The following is a 21,937-nucleotide window of genomic DNA, read 5'->3' as shown; positions in this document are numbered from 1 at the left end:
GTGAAGTAAAAACTTGGCAAATGGTTCAAGACGTTATCGTGAAACACTTGCTGCTCTCATTTATTTTGGCCTGGTGCAGTTTCCTTCAATGGATTATTGACTCTTCGATGGAAATAATAGCGATAAATATTTTTTAAGGAAAGCAAGACTGGTACCATGGCTGGTAAGAAGAGAGGTGTGTATACAGCGTATCTGAAATCAAAGAAAGTACAATAAGATGAAAAAGACTTGGTATAGGTAAGGATGAATGATAGCAAATATGTCTTACTTTTGATCTTCGGGAAAATATAACAAAGCAAAGAGCGTTGGATCGGAGAATGCTGCTTCCGCAGTAACAAATGCTTCTTTACTCAGCAGAAAACCTACAGCTAGATCGCCACGCGTTAATCGTTGAGCCGAATCTTCCACCAAACGTAAGGCTGTTTTAATTCTGTTTCCTACAATATCTGTAATCACAATGTTACCAATTTCTTGAAGAAGTTGTGCAATCGATTGCAGAGTCAATTTTGCCGATGTTAATTGCTCGATCGTGCGTACACGCAGCAATGCATCGATTTCCCAATCACGCAGTTTCAATCCTGGCAAAGAAACAGCGGTAACACCATTTAAGAATTTCTGGAAAAAATAGATGCATCATGGAGATACTTTTCATCATATCAATGAGTGGATAGTAGAATGGAAAATAAAAGAAACACGTAGAGCTAGAGTAAACGAATAAGAAAGATAATGATTTGATTACCGGTTCAGGAATGCCTAAAAGAAGTTTCAATTGGGTAAGAAAGGTTCCAACAATGGTAGTCTGTTCAGGCACAATGGTAACAGGTTGATCGGGTTTCGCAGCCATGCAAGCTTCAACGGGTGGATTGATCAAAACTACACCACCCCATCTATACCAAGAAATAGAAAAGACAACGTAAATATATCTTAACTGGAGATGACTCGAAATTAGGAGCATTACCTTGGAGAAAGAAACGCTTCGACGTTAGCGTTAATTTTCGATCGATGTCCAGAACGCGTGTAAATATGTAACGGAGCGCTGTCACAAGGAACAGCATAAATAACGAAATTGATAGTTGGATGGAGACTAACCTGTGAGGCTAAAATAAATAGTGATAATGTTAGAGTTACAGATTTTATTTCGTTCTTCGTAAGGGGGTGAAAATACGAATAACATACCTAGTTTTTTCTCTAATGGTGTAATTAATTGAGGTAAAACGTCCTCTGATAATGCAAAATGTCTACCTAATGGGCCACTATCAGGCACTCGTTTCGGGCTGACATCCAATGGCAGTAAATACAACCACTGTGATTTGACAGAGAAGTTACTCAGAATCGAAAGCTCAGAGAGAAATGGTTCGACGTATTCTATAAGCAAAAAATATATGCAGATATTTAATAAAGATACACATAACTATACTAATATCACAGATTTTGTATGAAACCTTTTCTATTATCATTAATGTCAAGGTATACATGAAATAAACACATTTTGGTCAATTAGAGCTAATAACATAAGCAATTTGTAACAATTGATTCATTCAGTTTCGCGCAATATTTTTCACGATAAAATTTGCCAGTTCTAACCTAGTTGAGTAGCATTTATTCTATGAGGTATTATTTAGCTTTTAGGGTGATTTGAATGCGTTTTGGCATAGTTTGTACAAGATTTTGGCAATACTCAAGATGAATTCTATTCCATTGTTCTGCGATTCTCTTCAGCAATTCAAGAATCGATATAGATGAAGATTTACAATTTTTTCTTTGTCTTTTTCATCTTTAAAATTTTCGCATCGATTCTCAATGGGTTCTGGATCGGAACTCTGTGCGAATCATTTTAGCTCGGAAAATTTTCGTGTTCTGTGGTAATTTTATATACTTCTTACTGCTTAGGATCACATTAATGTTGAAACATAATCATTTTATACGTACAGTGGAACTCCATTTATCTGAATTTGTCAGGGGTCAACGTTTCAAGAAATGGAGTTTTACTTAGTGTATACTAACTCGTTATACGATCCATTCGATGCAATCGACTAACCTTATGGCAATGTTAATGGTAATAAAAAATGATTCAGTTATGAAACCTGTAATTATGCTGTTCATTGTGGATATGACGGTAAAGGCAGAGCTATTAGAAAAATGAGATTTTCTTTCTTACCCACCCTCGGCCATCACGCGGAGATCCCAAGCAACTTTCAATTTTTCTGGATCTGGATTGACCACAGTGATGAGTACATCGTAAGCCGGGCTAGCCGGGAACCTTCTCCTGTTTTCCTCATCTAGGCTGTAAAGAGTTGGTTCGGTGAGTGCATTTCTCGTTAAAGTCAGTGATTTTTCAAGCAACACCCATTCCGATAATACTTGAATCAAAGTGGAGGCAGCTGAAACGAAAATGAACAGTTGCAAGAGGACGGTGAAATTTTCAGCGATTGTCGATCTTGATCGTAAGATTGCTGCTTACTGGTTTCTGTAGAAAAGTAAATGGTTCTTTTCGAGCCGACGAGAACTGCATCGTTTAAGTTGTTTGTTTCCAAAAGTAGAATTTGTCCGACGTCCAGGTCGAAAGCCGATGCTATTTTCTCTAGTTCATGATGCGTAAACGCAGAAGTTACTAGATTACTGGATATCACATGGTAAATAACTTCTATCCGACAGATACCTGTAACACATAAAGCTTCTATATACATATGTGTGTGTGTGTAAGGTGTCCTATAACATATGGACTATATTTCAGCACTCGATACGGTATCTACAAAAAATGTAAAAGGTTTATATCAACATATGTTCACTTGACTTTGTTCACTGGATATAATGAGCTTTTCCTAGCAAAAAATGTTTATATAATATATGCATTTATAATAAAAAAATTTAATCTCTTTCCCATTAAATTCTATTAAATTATAAACGAAATATGTCTAACATTCTTCAAATTTGCTCAAGTCCTTGTTCAATTTTGTACCGAGGCACATATAACATTTTCAAGAAATTTTGCGCAAACATTTCAACAACAAATGATTTCGAGTATTCTCGCAAATAAAAATCTAACGGATTAATTAAAAGGATCGCGAAAATATTTTATACTTGATATTTAATAATACTTTATTAACGCCTGATATTTCATACTTTAGTGTAAAATTTCTATCATCGATATTATATTTAATCTATAACTTATTGAAGTTCAATGAGGAAAAAGAAGAGGGATTAAAATTGTTTGTTATAGAAATATATTATATAAAAATTTCGCTGTAAAAAGCTCGCTGTGTCTGGTAAACAAGACCAAATAGGACATGCGTTTGTACGATGTACATTGTTTCTGGATGCTGAATTAGTTCTTCAAATGTATTATATCTACATGTTACCGTGTATGAAAAAAATATGTAGAGAAAAAGGAGGATGTAATTTTTATTTGCTCACTGGAATTTTTAAAAGCGTCCGTTATGTGGTGCACCAAGGATTCAGCTCGATCTCGAGACAGAGCTACGACGACAATTTTCGTTTTAATATTGATGTCTAGGTCGGAGAGTGCTTCGATTCCAGCGTAAGGAAGCGATACACGCGGAACTGCAGTAGTGTGCCACCAAAGTGGAACTCCGACACCCAACAATAGCACAGCAAAGGAGATACTCGCGTAAACACTGTACTTCTCTGAAAAATATTATTTTGAGTAAACGATTATTTCCGGAAAACACATAAATCGGATATTTGCCTATTTTTGGCAAAATGCAATTTAGTATACAAAAATTATGCATTGACAAATAATGACTTCAGTCTATCTATATCATCATTTTATTATTGCTATCTATATTATTATTTTATTATTACATATTATTATTATTATTATTATTATTATAAAATATCCATTTGGGTAAATAATAGATACGCGATGCAGAAATATTGGTATCTACGAGAATGCAACTGATTAGGTAAAACTTATCTTATTGATCGGACAAGGAAGATTTTTCTAAACTTATACCGTAATTAATTCAAACATATTTTTAACCTAAGTATATTTAGAACTATACATCGATGAAAAGCGTTTCAAACTTAAAAATACACTGTTAATCAATCTTTAAACGAATAATTAAAATGTATTATTCATTGACTCTATAAGAAAATGATAAGTATTGCTTCTGGCTATTATTTCCTTACTACAGTGACTACAAAAAGGTATTGGCATATTGCTAAATACTAATTGATCAAGTCAAAGTATACGAAATTTCGTGTCGTACGAGAATGTGATACCATGAAATGTAAAACCCGATAAAAAGAACGGTACAAAATTAAGGTTATGTGCCGATACATTTTGTAGCCTCTGTAATTGAATTCAATATATATATAAAAGTAAGTCACGTATTAAGTTTTAATCTACGTGACAAAAAATGAGAAATATCTTAGCTAATCGACTTAATTTTTACAAACAAAAAAAGCGATTTATTAAATATTTGTTATTCGCGTGTTCGTTGCATATGTCTGTATATGTTCGTTGCATATGCGTGTATAGCTCGATTCGCTTCAATTGGATCAATGATCTCAGGTAAGAAATGGCTGCAATGTAACCTTGAAAATAAAATTGGACCGAGTCCAAGGATACACGAGTTCATTCCCTTGGTTGTGACCGTTGAAACGCATCGAACTCGACGACCCACCCACTCATAGTACGCACGGTCAATGGTAATCGAACGTTCGCCGTTTCTGCTAGCTATTCTGGCGCCAAATTACATCACCGCATGTACACGGTGTTCCATTTAAATGCGACGCATGATTTTTCAGCCATTTGTGGGCAGTAATAGGTAAAAAAACAGATATAAGGAAAAAAATATGTAGATCACTTAATTCTTTTAAGAATTCCAATAATGCATTACTATCTTGAACATTATCTCAGTTTACTTGAACGTGAAATAGTTTTTCTCTAGATTATTTCATTATTCGATCTCTATTAAACGAAATGAATAACCTTTGTTTCATTATCTATTTTGTATTTGGATAAATTTTCACATAAATAATTTCTTAAATATTTCCAATACATGTTTCTTCGGTCCAGCAATTAACGTGTTCATCATTCGATGACAGCGGAGATATCACGTTGTAACAGAGTTATCGATTGCGAGACACCCCACAGAGATACGATCGTTGAGTGCGATTGGTGGTACGTACACATTTAGTTATGTGGCCGTAATTTAATTGTGATTATAGAGGATTTAACTGTAATTTTGTAATCAGCAATACAGTCGTCCTTCGTCTTATGCACGTAATTTTCACTTGCCATTGTCAGTCGTCCAAAGTCGTTTCTTCTAACAGACATGTTCGTATCCACGTGTTGATTTTAAGATATTTGCCCTTCCAAGATGTCTTTCTTTTTCCTTTCCTTTTTTTTTTTAGAAAGCAGCAGTTTTTGTGTTAGCAGTATGCGTTATCAATTAATCTTATGTTTTTCTCACGATTGAGTTTTTAATCTTATGTCAGTCTGCTCATCGTTAAAAAAATATTGTTTGTCACAATATCAAAACGTCGAACGATATTCAATTATACCTTTATTTATCAAGTATTATCAAGTATTATTTGTTTCAACAATTATACCTTCGGCTGTTTTAATTATTCTATATGAAAATATTCTTTTCAGTCATAAACCGACAAACAAAACAGAAAGGCCAATAAAAATGTATTTGTTTTCTCTCGTTATCTTCATCGATATCAAAAGAGGAGAGAATGACTGTAATTATAATTTTATTGTCCGAACACATTTTTCGAAAGCTAATATGTAATTAAAGGAACTGACGGTTATAAATTTTGCCTCCTTTGTAGATTCTTTCAGTTCATAAATTATACATTAACTGTTTGTTAATGCAAACTGTTGTATTTAGATAGCGAACAGCAAATACATGTATGGGGCAAAGGGCAAAAGTAGTAGCTTCCAGTACACAACAAACTGAGTAATTTAGTGTTTAAAATAGACGCAAGTTATGATTATGATTTCGCTATATTATGTAGGTTAGTACGGTATAGATGGGGTAGGCAGCTGGATATGTGATGTGAGGAGAAACAGAAATAGAAGAAATAAGTATAGAAGCAGGAAGCAGAGTACTAAAGTATCAAGACAGAATAAAAAAAGAAACAGAGAACGTGATACTGAAAAAATACAGAAGGGAGGTAATTAGAAGAGAATAGGAGGAAATAGATTTGAGGTAAATTAGCACTAAACTACCGACAGTTAAGACGAAGCTATTTCTACCACACCAGTCAAAATGATTGATCTTTAAAGAATTCGTAATAATAGAATATCTTTATATTTATTGATTTATTACTTTCTTACAAAAGGAATTCCATGTTATGTAGTACATTTTTAGTATAATTAATACATCTGGGACCATGATCCATAAATGAGGGTTGGCACATTTATAAAATTGTAAAACCAGTCGTTTTGACTGGTGTGGTAGTTTCAGTGCCAATGAAGAGATCGTATCATAAAGGAGGTGGAACAAACCACTGGCAAAGGGAAGCAAAAGAAGACAAGGGAAAGAGCAGAATAGATGAGTGGATTAACAAGTAGTATAGGGGAAAGAAAGTAAGAGGATGGAGGAACAAAATAAAGTCGAGGATCAACCTCGGCAAAGAAATACAAAAGGAGTACGAATGGAATACAAAAATTGAATGACAGCAGAAAGAGCAAATTATATTAGACAACCTGGGTAGACCCTGGACACAAAGGAAAGGGCATAATACTAAAACCGCTATAGCAAGATTTACATGCTGCAACGAATGGAGAGGCAACAGATATAGGGAAGAAAGTAACAAAAAGATATGTAGAATCTGTGAAGAAAAAGAACAGACATAATAACATATGAGAGGAAAGAATACAAAATAACAAGAACAATAAATTATAAAGAAGAAGGAAAATAAGGGAAGAAAAGGAGAAAGAGAGAGAGGAAAGAAAGAAATAAATTAAATAGAATTGTAAATGTTGCATATATGTAATAAGTAAAAAGCAAAACCATGTACTCCAAGAAGGGAATCATTGTCTTAAGCGAAAAGAAAAGAGAAGATTTTGCAATCTTTTTTACATTCTTATTTAAAGAGATTCAATGCCAATGCAACACTTTTAAGTGTAACGTTGAACAGTGTACGGATGGTGCAATGAATACTAATGCTAATATATTTTTGTATACCCTACATAAAGCTATAAAAGTACTTGGGTCGCTTTTACGTTTGTTTGCTATGTATGTTCTTCTTGTTACACGTACCATAAGTTTGACAATATTAAAATTCAAATATCTTTTAAACTAATCTTTTTTCGACCCAAGTACCTTCACACCTCTTTTTTGTAGAGAATTAAAAGATGCATCGAATGGTGTATAAAAAAATGTATAATTCCATTTAAAAAAGCTATATTGACATTGACCTCTCTTTAAATAAAAATGTAAAAAGAAATCGGAATATATTATTAAGTTTCAATAATTAAGGAGATAACAGCGTGTACAGGAACAAATTGAACATACGTATATGTCGGAGAAGAAAAGACAGCGGGATTTCCCGTCCGGAATGTTGGGAAAAACCCCAATACACTAGTCCAGACTTTTACTATAGCCGCCCTTAAGTAATAAAAATAAGAAATAGTCTTAATGTTCCAATCTGACTTTATGAGGATGGGTTTGGGCTCGAAGTGACATGGCAGGTCACCGGACGTAGCCACGGTCACGGGAGGGACATGTACCTGACAGAGGTATGAAATAATTATATGGCTCTCCTTAAAACAAAGATTAACCCGAAAAGCGGGGACAGGAGTATATAAGGGCAGCCTCTTTTGGATTGACAGAGTTAGAGTGAGAGTTAGAGTTAGTCAGTTGGTGAGTGAGTTGTTGGACGAATGGCCGATTGAGTTACCCGAATCGAGTAGCGCGTTGATACTAGTCCTCCCGTGGACCTGAATTCGCTGTCATCTCGGCCATCCTATTACCATTACTCGTAGCCTCTGGTAGCGTCCACATTCGTACTGATAGAGATTGGCTACATTCGCGACGATAAAGTAAGTAGAGGTTCATCGAACGCCCCAAAATGCCAACCTGCCTCCGACATATATATATAATGAACAGTATATTTATTCGAAATTTATTGGAAATGAAAATAGCGAATGAAAAAATATAAATAATTACGTCAAATAAAATAGCAAACGTGTTTACTTGAAAATAAAATTGTTTGTAAATAGCGTAAATTCCAGGCTTACTAATTTGAAATAAATTAATATTACAATTTCTAAATAATTTCTTTTCTAAATACTCGATCGTTACAAATGATAGTGAAAACTAAAGGATAACAAATAATTATCTTTCGCGTATAAGAAATATATTTACCTATTTACCTCGCGTGAAATATTCGTTTTAGAAAGAACTCGAACTACTGAAACGTTTTATCAGATTGGAAAGTGTGAAAAGAAATATGTAAGAAATACATACATAGACGCACACATCAGGATTTTTTCGTAGAGATTCCAAATTCTACCATAGATAAACATTTGTATATTTGCTTTCTGATTAAGTCAAGAAACAAATACGAAATATACATGAAATGAAACAACAGATATTCAAATAACTTACGTTTTCAAATAGATTTAACTACTCGATTAGTTTGCTTTAAGATAATTCTTTATTTCTATGATATTGAGTTCTGTCCAAAACTACCTCGGTGTTCCAACGGTACTATTAAATAAATGACAATTAATATTTTTTAAACTTGAAAGAGACTCGAAGGAAATCTGATAACATCGGGTAACAACGCTCTCGTATTTTTAGCCATAATTTATTCTGCCAGCTTCTATCGATACGCGTCAAGATATAGGAGACCTAGATTAGCTAAAGGCTAGAGACTAACAAAAAATAGGGGATGGTGTATCTCATGATATGCATCAAGTTCTAGAAGGGAAATGGAGACACAAGATCGGTATATACCATACGATGTTCGTAAATCTGGACACATGAGTCAGAGAGATTATGTGACTGGAAATAAAAGAGAAACGAAGAATGGAATAAAATTACGTAGGAAACTTTGTTTTCGAAAAAGTCTAGATTAAAGCTCGTCAAAATATACGTGTATTTGGCTAACTGTATCTAATAAATAACGAAAATAATCGAACGACATGGTAGAAAGTAATACATCATGTAAAAGTTGTACAATGGATGGGGATTTATTAAAACAAATTGCACTTTACTAGCATATACAATTACAGTGTTACGTTCAGTGCAACGCGTCTCGCTATTTATCTGCCATTTGCGGTTGTGTAGCAGAAAATGTTTTACACCGTAGTTTAATGGTGTCGAGCGTACTATGGATGAAGATAAAAAAAATTCCGAAAATACTTTGTTTTCACAACAAAACCAAGGTCACATTGAAAAACACAAATCTTCCATGACATTATAGAACACTTTATGACAAATTCAAAAGGCATATTGCACGATACTGTTATTAACTCAATACCAGGTTTTCAGTACACTTTAGTTTAATGCCCGTTCAAATTGCATACTATCTTCTGCAATACAAAATTTTGCATCTTTGCAGAAGTTGGAATAACCTGCTATTTATTACTACAGTGGCTACATGTGCAACTCCACATACCGTATTTAGTAATTCTATCTTTCTGAAATGTAAATTGGATATTTTAAATGAAATATTATTTCCACTATGACGAACCTAGTATCAAGTTAATAAAAATATCATGCTTTTTGAATTTGTTGTAAAGTCCTATTTACAATGTCATGAAAAAAGCAAGCTGCATTCCCCATTTATTTTACCGGAGGTAACAGTGGTTTCGTTATGAATATAAAGTATTTTCGAAACTTTTTTATTCGTAGACATTCGTAGTACGCTCGACAGCGTTGAACCAAGGTTCAAAATATGTTCTGCTACATCGTGGCAAACGGTGGAAAAATCGCGTTAAAATCGAGTCGTGTTTCGTTCACTAAACTAATTACACAAGGCTAGAGAAAAATACAAGAACATGCAAATAAATTGCACAAAATAAATTGACTGTTGCAACTAATTGTATGTAAATAGGAATACGTAAATATAAATGATTTTGTGACAATGTACGTTTTTAGTTTGTTTGGCAAGTGAGATGAGACAACAAGTTCCTGACTGACTGTGCCTGTACAGTTCGCTCGGTCTTATTTGGCGAATTTTTTCGACACGTTCCAAGTTTGCATTTTCTCTAACTACGTTCAGCGGCCTGTTTGAACCATGGGATGCGTCACGTAATAAACACGAGGACGAACGATAGCGTGAGCGGGATTAATTACTAGCGGGATTAAATTGATTTAAACGCCGCCGTGCGTACTTTATTCTCCTTTATTGAAATATATACTTATTTAAAAAAATTCCAATTAATCTTATTAAATAAATAACAATCAAGAATATATCCATTAGCTCGTTATCGCAAACGACAGACAAACTTTATTATGTACGTGAGAAAAGTAAGAAGAACTTGAAAATTGTTGAAAATGTAATTTCGTTCTTTGACACGTTTACGCGATTCTCGCGATCTCACACCCTGAAACTCTGAGCTATGATCGAATTCTTCTTTTCTCTTTTCGTGCGTTTCCCGAGTATCGCCAAAAGCAAAAAACAAAGGTAGCAAAAAGCGATTGATCACGTCGAAATACGAATTCCACGTGGGTGATTGGTAGATTACGTTCACGGGTAAACTTGCAATAAGAACATCGACGTATCAAGGTCGAGAAACGGGGAATGATACGTTTGTCACGAGTCGCTGCTTCGTTGAGTTCACTTACCAGTCGTTGGAGAACCAACTAAGCAGGCAGAGGACGAACCACAAAGTAGGGGTAAGTAACAAAAAACAAGAGAAAACGAGTAGGAAGAAGGAGAAGCGGAAGAAGAAGAAGAAGAAGAAGAAAAAGTGGTGGTAGAGTATTAGCAGAGTGGTAGTTAGAAAGAAAAGAAGGAGCAAGAGGCGGGAGGAACAACTGAATAAGAGAAAGAGAAGTAAAAGAGAAGGGTGATAGTTCAAACGACAGTGGGTTCGATTCTTCAAACGAAACGAGGCAGTGGTAGAGAAGAGTGTGCACGACGATCAAAGGAAACGGTCGATTTTTAAACGAATCGAACGACTCGATTCTGTTTTGGTGAGATCGGTTCGCGGGAAAGTGAACGAGAATACGCGGCAAATACAATAATAATCATCCGACGATATACCGTACGAGCTGTATTACGGTGATTGAAGAATCAACGGTGATTAGAGATCCCGTTCATGTTCGAATGTACGCGTTCATTGTCCGGCCACGCGATATCCAATCGAACGATTTCAATTCGTATACGTACGATATATCGATCTTCAATGTCTCAAATCTTTGCCCACTTATTCATATTCGTTATCATGAATATTAAAAATCAATATACATATATATATATATATATATATATATATATATATATATATAGTGTCACGTTTTAACAAAACGTGTCTTAACGTACCAATAAAATTCGTAGAGCCAACGTGTGTACTATAATACTTTACATTTAAGGGTTGTATGCAGACATAACTATGAAGCCAGCTAAAAACTTTTCATTTTTGTCATTTGTGTTACATATTTTTATACGATATGAGTATGTTTATGCATTTGTTATTTATGGAAAATTGATGATCGACGGTTGCACAAGTGCATAGAAAGCGTTTAATGTAAAAAAATGTTTGTATAATAATATTCGTTATAACATTTAATAAGTGAAACCAACGTCTTTCTGTTTCCTTAGTTGTGTTGATAAAAATATAAATCTGCGTGTAAACATCTGAAATTCTAGTGATAAGGAACCAAGCATGACACGTTTAAAATTGTATTAAGATTTTTTCAAAAGCTTCTGTCGATCAAATATCTTTCTCCCAATTAATATTTTGCTTATCAACCCTTATCTTTGATATTGTGCACTCCGCTTTTGAGAGACAACAATGAGCTACAGAAATGACTCACATTGTCATTAAAATATGCGTATTATATGTGTTGTATGAAATATTTGGAAATTTTATTAATACTACATAATGAGACACGACTGTCGTCATTATACGCTGCAACATCCCATAACCATAGAACAAGTCAGAAGCTTCTAATTTTTATATTGGGTGATATATATTTTTATACAGTGGCTATGAAAAAGTACTCGCATACCATTGTAGTTATAATAGCATTTACGTACTAATTAATTAGAACCAAGTATATTAAGTTATACATCACTCGGTAGCATTTTCACGTGATTACAAAAGTTTGGTACGATGGAAATGTAATATGAGATATGATAGAGAAAAATCTATTAAAAAATTAGCATAAGTGAAAATGCTTTTTGTAGATACTCTATGTTAACGCGATAAGGAAGTATTGAGATACTATTTATACTTTTCATTCTCAAAACATATAGAATATACGTTCGCTCTCCAGAAGAAACATATGATGGAAAACTATCATTGTTATATGCGTGTGCGTGTGATTATCATGATTACTTTGAATAAGGTAATGTTCGAAACAGATTTGAATACGTACTACATTATAGAAGCTGCAGGATGTTCAGTACAAGTATGCATTTTCCAAAGATCACAAAACCATTTAAACAATCAATTGTCCACTATAATAAAAAGTCTTGATATATTTAAGATTACTATTAACATACAACTCACGTCGTGTGCTAATTTTTTCATAAATATATGTTTGCAGTAAATGTCTCGTAATTTCCACTATACTATACTACTATATATATATAGTACATAGTATAGTATCTATATATAATATACTATATGTAGTACATTATATTTTTAAGATATCATATATTTTATATATGTGTGCTATTTTTTTCATAAATATATGTTTGCAGTAAATGTCTCGTAACTTCAACTATATTATACTACTATCTATATTACTATAGAAATTACGAGGCATCTACTGCAAACATATATTTATGAAAAAATTAGCACACAATGTGAATCTAGAATATACAGGGTGGTACAAGCGGAAAGGGGGTGATTCTACGCGAAAAAAGAAGTCGAAAATATAGAATAACAATTTTTCGTTCGAGGCTTTGTTTTCGAGAAAATCGACTTTGAATTTTCGCTCGGTACGCGTGCGGTACGTTATAACGGATCTCACTGTAGATCGTTGTCTCGATGGAAAAATTTAAAGAAAAAAAAAATTTTTATTCTATATTTTCGACTTCTTTTTTCGCGTAGAATCACCCCCTTTCCGCTTGTACCACCAATTACCAACCACCCTGTATATATAGTATATTTCCAGATTACTTTCAGATTTTACCGATATAATCGTATAATAATAATAACGATCGTCTTGTTCGTGTCTCGTCACAGCGCTAGTGAAATTTCAAAATATTTTATCTGACGGATATAAAATATACACGGAAGTTTTCGATGGTAAATATTCAAATATTTTGACGAAGAACCATTCGTAGCTTATTGTGTGCATTCCATGCATTTTTGCCCCTTAAAATCTTCTTCGACGAATACATAAAAATTCACGTTGTAATAGTGATTTTGCTTGCAATGATACTCGACTTAGGATCTTATTTTGTCTTTGGTTCCCGATTTCTCACGGCCATGCGATTTCGCGATGTCGGTGCAATGCTATAAGCTATTATAAAGTATAAGCTCAGTATGTTGACTCTTCTGGAATTCATGGCTTGTTGCCGTTTCGGTACCAGTCAAGAGGCAAACTTTGAGATAAAAGAACCGATAAAAAGGCATTCTTAAACATTCTGCACTGGTAAAAGTAAGAAAAAATCGATCCAAGTGAACACACACGAACAACATCGCTGCTCATTGAATTACTTCTTCTTCTTCGTTAGAAACTTCTTAAACATAATAATTTGCTATTGTTTATTTCTGCTGAAAGTAAATTCTACAATTTAAAGGTTCTTCGGGTTTCGATCATGTTTTTAACACTCTGCGGATTCCACACTTCATGCAGTATCCTATAAAAATGTTAAATACTGTTAAATAAAACAGTAAGAAAAGCAATGGATGCTATAAACGAGATATTATGAAAGTGTTTTTACATTACATACTTGAATAATACTATAATAATAATATTATATACTATAATTAAATATTAAATGCTATAATAATAATAGTAAATATTGCTCGCTTTGAATTTTGTTCGATCGCTTTAAAAACACCCGGGAATTCAGGCTATATGCTTGTCAGAGCAGCCGTCCTCAGAGTGTTTAATAGTAAATACACGATTGTCCATAAGTATGTGGATATTTTGGTCAATTGACCTTGATTGCAGCTAAGAATATACGAATTAACGACAGACTAATCAAAAGTAATACTTATTGTTAGTATCTTCTTGTGGAATTAGGAATATCATGTGCATTATACAAAACTTAAATTGTCTATCTAAAACCTTGCCAATGGTACATTCAAATTAAATAAATCATTTGCATCTTACGATCTGTTTTAAATACACGACGCCTATATAATGATGTCAAGTATAATGAACTCCTTCAATAAGAAAAAACTGGCTGATTGATATTTATAAATGCCGGTCTTCTTCGTCGTGTTTAAATTTTCTATGAATGCATAAATATCCACAGTCTAGTCGTTATTGACATTTACTTTCAAAAGTATAGGTATTTTTGTTCTACGGATGATTCGGTTAAAAGGTTAATGGAACGTGGTTTAATTGCAAACGCTTCGAAACCGTACAGACTCGATATAACTGGTTAATTGCTGCACAATTGTAAACACGAATCTTTATTTTTATCTCGACTGTCTTTTTAATGCAACGATGCCAACAACCGATTCGAACAATTGAAAGGAAAGGCGCAAAACGTGCAGTTGTGCGCTGCATCGATACTCTGTAGTACAGTATTTTTCAATTTTTCAAATGGCGATCGAACGATATTTTAACTTGGCTAAAACAACATAATAACTAGACCGTGAATATTTATGCAAACGCATATTTTTATAAACACAACTAAAGAAGTAGAACATACACGAACATCTGTTACAACGTTTGTTCTTCAACATCTTTAAACTTCTAAAGTCAAATTCAGGATCGCATGAATACGGATCAGTACAAGTATTTTGTTTGTTGATATACATTTTTTTACATGCGAACTAGGAACGGGACAATATGTTGATTGTAGTTCCGTTGAAATAGCATAATACCACGGAATTGAATCCATTTGAAGACGCGAATACGCAATAGCGTAGAAAAAGCAACTTCAACGGCGAACACCGTAAAATGGACGACATGGTTAGGATAACCCATCGTGCGAGACCTTTCAGGTCAATCTCGTTCGGTGCCGCTTGTTAGTGAAATTACTTAGCCCGTAATCCGAGCATGCGGTATAAAAGAAGGGAGCACAGAGAAGCACTGAGGTAGTGACAGAAGAATGACCAATTGCGGAACTACTTGTATCGTTTCGACATTGTATTAACAATCATAAGAAAACGATGCACTACAATACGCTCGTCTTGAATTTTGCAATCTCCCATGTTAACTCAATATAGTGAATTAATTCATAAAGCGAGCGCTTCGAGTGATCCGCGATAAGTCTTTTGACACCTTCTCCTTTTCTTTCCTCGATTATATAGAAAAAACGCTTCATAAACGTAACTGTATTTGGATTTCTTCTCTGGCTAGGTACATGGCTTTCGACTGGACAAAGAACGATGGCGTCACAGACCGATGATGCGTATCCGGAAATCATCGATTCCACCAACAGAAGGTACGCATCGGATCGACAATCGATCATAGTTTATCGTTTATTACGTAAGAAGCAGAAAAAGGGGTGAAGTATGTTCGTGGTAAAATAATGAAATCATCGTATTATTTCTAACAGTAGGTCTTCGACCAAATATGATAGTATCTAAATATCACTAGAGCAACTAAAACTCACTATTTTCATTCTGACTAATCTGGATAATAAATTGAAGATCTTGTTTGTTTTGTTATCTTTTCTTTTTCGTATCAAATCATCATTCAGACCGATTGAACTTTTCCGTATATTTTATATCGACATATAGAATCGTTCACGGTTTAAATATTTTAACTGATTTTAACGGTTTAAACAATGGTTTAAACAACAATTTATCAATGCGAGAAGGCTTCAAAAGTACCTTTGTATTTCTTAAGTAGGATTATACATGTACATATAATATTTTTCTTATCACATTCTTAATCTGTAAAAGAAAACAGATTTCTGAACATTACTAAAAATAATAATAAATTTAAAAAATACAAAATAACACTGTTCTTATGGGAACTTCTTCAAGTCTCTTTTCATATCGACAAAAATTGTTTATTTAAGGAACTGTTGTTTAAACTATTAGATCCAGCTCAAACTTCTTGAGCCGTAGATTATAAATAAAAAGTACATGGAAAGCTCAAATCGATTTGATATGATACAAATACAAAAAAGAGATTCGATCAAGATCTTCACTTCTCATATCTTTCTTATATTCTATATTATATATATAGAAAATAATAACTTTTAATTACCGTAGTACCATATTGCTTTTAGCTAAACTTGTTATCAGCTGTAATAATGTTCTTTTTCAATCTTCTTTTCCCATTCTCATTACTATTCATCTCTTCAGTCATTTGTGTTATCCTTTCAGAAAGACAGACGGATTTGCAAGATTGTTGATACAATTCCTTTCAATCTACTGGAGATCGTTCGTGATCGTACTATGGCCACTGATTCTGTTTCCTATCGTTATGGTAGAGACTACCGAGGTTCGTCCCAAGATAGTTTTCCTTTACATTAGTTATATAATTGTTTTATCATTATTGTAACTTTCTCCTGTTTTTGTCTTACTGTTTTCTCCTCTTTAATCTTATAACTTATTCTCGTGTATCTCTTTGTCATTTATTTTTTACCCCCATTCTGATTCTTAATAATTCAAAGCTATCATAATATCCTATATATCGCATATAAATATCTTTAAAATCGTTAGATCATAAACGTGGAAATACATAATATAAGAATTCCGCACATACGTAATTCATAACACCATCTTTTTTCAATTTTCAAAAAGTGACTCTTTACAGTCCTTTCAGAACGTTAATGATCGGTTTGTCCACTGATGCATTATGAAATCGAAATTGTGACAAACATCTAACGTTAAAACATATTGCAATATGTTGTCTTGTTAACGCCGTCCCTTTTATATTGATAATTAAATAATAGCACACAATTCTTAATTCGTGTCTTTAGTTTTTGTGTAATCAGTGTTCGGTAGTCTTTTTTTTATACTATCTTCTTTCCCATAGTTTAGAATTTTACTTTCTTCTACTGCTCTATTATTATCTTTTACACTTTTTCTTATTATTGTTTTATTATGTTGCATCTTCCACTTCCTTTTCCCATTTCAATAAGAGTACTTTATGCATCACTGAAAATACAAAAAGCCTGCTGTTACTATACTGACAAAGAGCAAATACATTTCAATTGTACATTCCCCAACTCAAGAAGATCTGACCGTTAAAGTGTTAATTTTTCTTTACTTTATCCACTTTATCCATTTCCACCTTTACTCTTTCTATTTTATATTCCCTATTTTCTACCTTTTTCTTTCTAGTTTTCTTATGTTCATACGTAAAGAATTACGTGTCAATTGAACGCAGGTAATAGCGATGCGATGTCTATACGTGGTTGGTCTGATGGCAATGTTTTGGATGACCGAGGTGCTTCCCTTACCAATCACAGGTTTAATTCCTGTCGTTCTCTATCCACTGATGGGTATAATGAATACCGGCGATACCTGTACCTGCTATATGAACGATACCACGATGATGTTTATCGGTAGCATGGTGATTGCGATCGTTATTGAAAACTCTGGCCTGCATATGCGCATCGCGCTATTGATCATTAAAATGATCGGCTGCAGTCATCGAAGGTAATTCAGGATGCCAAAAAGCATTTAATAGTCTTTCGTTTACTCATCATCTTCTGCTTCCTTATCGGTAGCGGATGGAATTTCTTTTTACATTCCACTTCTTTGATTCTATCAATCTACTCATCATTTTTTATATCATGTAACGACTCTGAATTTTCTAAATTTCTCTCAGTGAAATTTATATCGAAGTACTCGAAATGGCAATATACATGGCAGACAATTTTTACGATTTTAAATTGTTTCGCATGATTATATAATTTTACATAATTCTCAATTCTACTATCTTGCATAAGTACATAATTCCGAATAATCAATAATAATTCCCCTCATTAACTCGATTATCACGTTTTACATGAAACCAACAGATAGGGTTGTAATACATATCTATGAACAAGAGCGTATGTTCATGCCATAAAATATGCATATTATGCAATCTACAGATTAACACTGGGCTTGTTCTGTGTAACCATGTTTCTGTCGATGTGGATTTCAAATACCGCTGCCACGACCATGATGTTACCCATTATCGAAACTGTTCTATTAGAACTTGAAGCAGTAAGCAATTAAATATACTTAATCCACTGTCAACAAGCATCTTCTACATTGAACTTTATCCTTTTTTCTTTGAATTTTCAGCAAGGTTTGGGTAACATGTTTATTCAAGAAGAAAATAACTATGGAGGTGAAGAGGGTGTGGAACCGTACGTAGTCGCAAACTCATCAATTGATAAGTTTCCTTAATAGAATCAATAAGACTAAATCAAATAACCATGTCAACTGCACTTTATCGAACATTTGTTGCATATTCTTACTCGGGTGGAGAATAATGTGCTCCAGTGATAGCTGTATACTATTGTTACTCATTGATTGTTGACAATTGTTTGCCTAAATAGTGGTTAATAATAAAGATGAATGCAAAGACATTTCTGAAAAAAAGAATTATATCTCTTCTGAGGGAGAAAAAATTAAATTTCATTAATAGTGAAAGTGTTAATGCATTTAAACAAAAAAAAAGAAGAAAGATAGGGAGGAAAAGAATGAATGACAAAAGAACAACAAACTTCTTCGCTATTGATATTCAACGCTTATTACTGTAACTTTTCTCTGTATTAATTATAGGACAAAGAAACCGACTCATGTCACGATGGTTTACTATCTCATAACGTCATACGCTTCCAGTCTCGGAGGCATTGGCACGCTGGTTGGAACAGGCACCAACTTGACGTTAAAAGGATTCTTCGAAAAGTAAGCGCTCTCGATGAACGACCCACTTTCAAACCATCCACCAAATTGTCTATTCATCTATCAACCGACCATTCTTAAACTGTGAAATTATTAACTGTAATGAGAAAGAAAGAGAAACAATCGTTCGTTTATGTTGCAGACGATTCCCAAACAGTTCAGGTATTAGTCTAACATCTTGGATGCTTTATTCTGTTCCACCGATGCTTCTGATGGGCTTCCTCACATGGCTTTGGCTTCAAGTTATGTACATGGGAATGTTCAGACCAAATAGCAAAGATGCACAAGATATTGATATCGGTTCGCAAGGAGAGAAGGTTGCAGCGACCGTGATCGAGAAAAAATACAAAGAACTCGGCCCAATTACGTGGCACGAATCCGCTGTTGGTATCCTTTTCTTTGCAGTTGTACTCCTGTGGTTCTTCAGAAATCCCGGATTCGTACGGGGTTGGCCAAGTTACCTTACTGATTTGTAGGTATCTTTTTTTTATTCATTGATAATTATTGTTACTGCTTCGATCCTTTTCTACCTCTTTCGCTTCCCCTTTCTCCTCATATTTCCCTTGCTCGAATAAAAGCTTGTCTTAACAAAATGTACTCAGCAAACGTAGTTCTTTGCAGAAACGTGAAAGACTCAACAACAGCTGCTTGCGTTACCATTCTCTTCTTCATATTACCATCCAAACTTGATTTCCTTCGATCGTTTGATCCGGATCCGGTTAATCGTCCGACCAAACCATCGCCAAGCATGATTAGTTGGAAAATGATAAATCAGAAGATGCATTGGAGTTTGATCTTAGTTTTGGGTGGTGGATTCGCTATCTCGGCTGGAAGCACCAGTTCCAAGCTTTCCTCCATTCTAGGAAATGCTCTTATAGCTTTACAATCGATACATCCATTTGCAATATTGGTTATTGTATGTATGTTTGTGGAAATGGTGACAGAACTGACTTCTAATGTTGCCGTTGCAAACATTATTTTGCCTGTTTTGGCAGAAATGGTAAGGAATTCTAAACGATGCCTAAATGATATCTTCTTTTTTCGCTTGCCAATTTATTTTCACATTTTTGTTTAATATGCATTTACTGTTTACTATGTATTTATATACTGCTTCTTTCAGTGTGTCGCTTTACGAATACATCCACTATACTTGATGATGCCAGCCTCTCTATGTTGCTCTTTCTCGTTTCACTTACCAGTAGGTACACCGCCAAATGCAATTGCTACTGCAGCTGGTCATATTAAAACCAGAGATATCGCGCTGGCTGGAATAGGACCTAGTATTATAACACTTCTCGTTACAACATTTGCATTTTCCACTTGGGGCACATACATCTTTAATCTGTCCGAGTTCCCTGACTGGGCAACTTAACACAAAATTTGAGCACTTTATTGTGGCGTTTACTTCATGTTTACTCGCTTGTACAAATGTTAAACACGAGTAATCGGTAGTCACGAACGTTATAAATAACATTTCACAAAAATATCGAATCTACCAAAGCGACGAAAAACAATGCTCACATAACAGTCGATTGTCCGACTGAATGTGTCAACTGTTTAATTTTTGTAACCATAAAGGACGAGAGTTACAACGAAAAAATAAACATGAAAATCAAACAGATAAATAAACTAACTTACCATCTACGGCTGTATCATAACCTATAGTAACCGATACTTCACTCCCACTCATGTTGTACTCACTTTCCTTCTTGTTATCAACACTTATCACTAAAAGGAGGCAAATTGCTTTAATACATGTACAAAATTTTGCAATTAAACAATATTGAGAAACTTAACCAACCAGAAATAACATACAGCGTATATTTTCCTATACGAGAAGCAGAGTTTTCTTTACTCGTTTAGTGCAAACACATTTTTACGATAAATGACAAACACCCATATAATCGTACATCCACAACTGAATGGAGAAAAAAAATATCGGTCAATTGATAATAATTCGTTCTCTTTTTGACAAATTCATTATACTTGCATTAGCAGTAGTTACTTTCATGAAAACCTACCATTCGCCGTCAATGATATACTGTCTATGAATTGATGTATACATATATATGTGGGTATGACCATTTACCCGTAATTGCGGTAGTGCTTAAAATTCCCTGCGGGAATTATACTGCCTGCATAGCGCAAAGTTAAAAAACCAAAGCTTCAAGCACTTGATAATCGAGACAAAGATATTACTTAGTAGAAACATTTTGAAATAAATGAAATATAGTTATTATGTAAAAAATAAACAGTACAAAATCAAATCTTTTAAAGGAATGAATAAAATTAAAGTAATTTCACAAAATCGGCATTGAATTTCCGAAATAGATTGCGTTAATAAAAAAGCTTTCTTGCTGCTTAATACGATACAGGATCATTTAACCAAATCATGAAAATAAAATTTGACTTAAATTAAGCAATGACAACGTTTTTCCACTTATTTATCATACATTTTATTAAATATCGCATTACAATGGCTGTTTAATTAAAGATATAAGAAAAATTTCTGTTTTAAAAATAAATCTTTCTTACCTTTAATAAAATATTATCTATGCAATTGTGAGAAAAGATATGTAGGACAAAAAACCTGTTGTACAATAAATTATACAATCAACAATCTCTATTTTAAAATAGGCATGATCAGTCGCTAGAATTACATTATCTATATAATATAACGGATAACTGTGTACATCGAGCTTTTTTTTTTTAATAATAATTTTGCTGAGTAAGAAGTCATGTAAACTTTTCAAGACTTTAGTAGTTATCAGGATTTTTGGTGTATCTTCT

The 21,937-nt window shown here is 33.8% G+C and overlaps 2 protein-coding genes across 6 annotated transcripts; one reads left to right on the top strand and one right to left on the bottom strand.

Annotated features, from left to right (window-relative positions):
* Position 1: 1 nt before the first annotated feature.
* Positions 2–21,137, bottom strand: LOC117239409 (GPI transamidase component PIG-S). 2 transcript variants are annotated; one of them, XM_033504913.1, is made up of 10 exons: positions 20,949–21,137; positions 20,786–20,875; positions 3,415–3,645; positions 2,462–2,659; positions 2,163–2,381; positions 1,177–1,365; positions 959–1,097; positions 740–887; positions 269–615; positions 2–192 (listed from the first exon to the last, which is right to left on the bottom strand). In XM_033504913.1, the coding sequence occupies exons 2-10, from the start codon at positions 20,835–20,837 to the stop codon at positions 57–59; spliced, it is 1,659 nt and encodes a 552-aa protein (XP_033360804.1). In that variant the 5' UTR covers positions 20,838–20,875; positions 20,949–21,137; the 3' UTR covers positions 2–56. The 2 variants fall into 2 exon arrangements, with proteins under 2 accessions (XP_033360804.1, XP_033360805.1); XM_033504914.1 differs by having other exon boundaries at positions 20,963–21,137.
* LOC117239408 (protein I'm not dead yet) lies at positions 10,687–20,791 on the top strand. 4 transcript variants are annotated; one of them, XM_033504909.1, is made up of 10 exons: positions 10,687–10,826; positions 15,648–15,732; positions 16,625–16,742; positions 17,634–17,905; positions 18,346–18,460; positions 18,542–18,606; positions 19,025–19,150; positions 19,290–19,619; positions 19,769–20,147; positions 20,268–20,528. In XM_033504909.1, the coding sequence occupies exons 2-10, from the start codon at positions 15,677–15,679 to the stop codon at positions 20,517–20,519; spliced, it is 1,713 nt and encodes a 570-aa protein (XP_033360800.1). In that variant the 5' UTR covers positions 10,687–10,826; positions 15,648–15,676; the 3' UTR covers positions 20,520–20,528. The 4 variants fall into 4 exon arrangements, with proteins under 4 accessions (XP_033360800.1, XP_033360803.1, XP_033360801.1 ...); XM_033504912.1 differs by lacking the exon at positions 10,687–10,826 and adding an exon at positions 10,957–11,232 and having other exon boundaries at positions 20,268–20,791; XM_033504910.1 differs by lacking the exon at positions 10,687–10,826 and adding an exon at positions 10,957–11,126.
* Positions 21,138–21,937: the final 800 nt, after the last annotated feature.

The sequence above is a fragment of the Bombus vosnesenskii genome, unplaced genomic scaffold (assembly GCF_011952255.1).
Source record: "Bombus vosnesenskii isolate JDL3184/JDL3185 unplaced genomic scaffold, Bvos_JDL3184-5_v1.1 scf7180000013991, whole genome shotgun sequence".
Taxonomy (NCBI): domain Eukaryota; kingdom Metazoa; phylum Arthropoda; class Insecta; order Hymenoptera; family Apidae; genus Bombus; species Bombus vosnesenskii.
The sequence above is the reverse complement of the archived record's forward strand: the minus strand, read 5'-3'. Positions and strand labels throughout refer to the sequence as shown.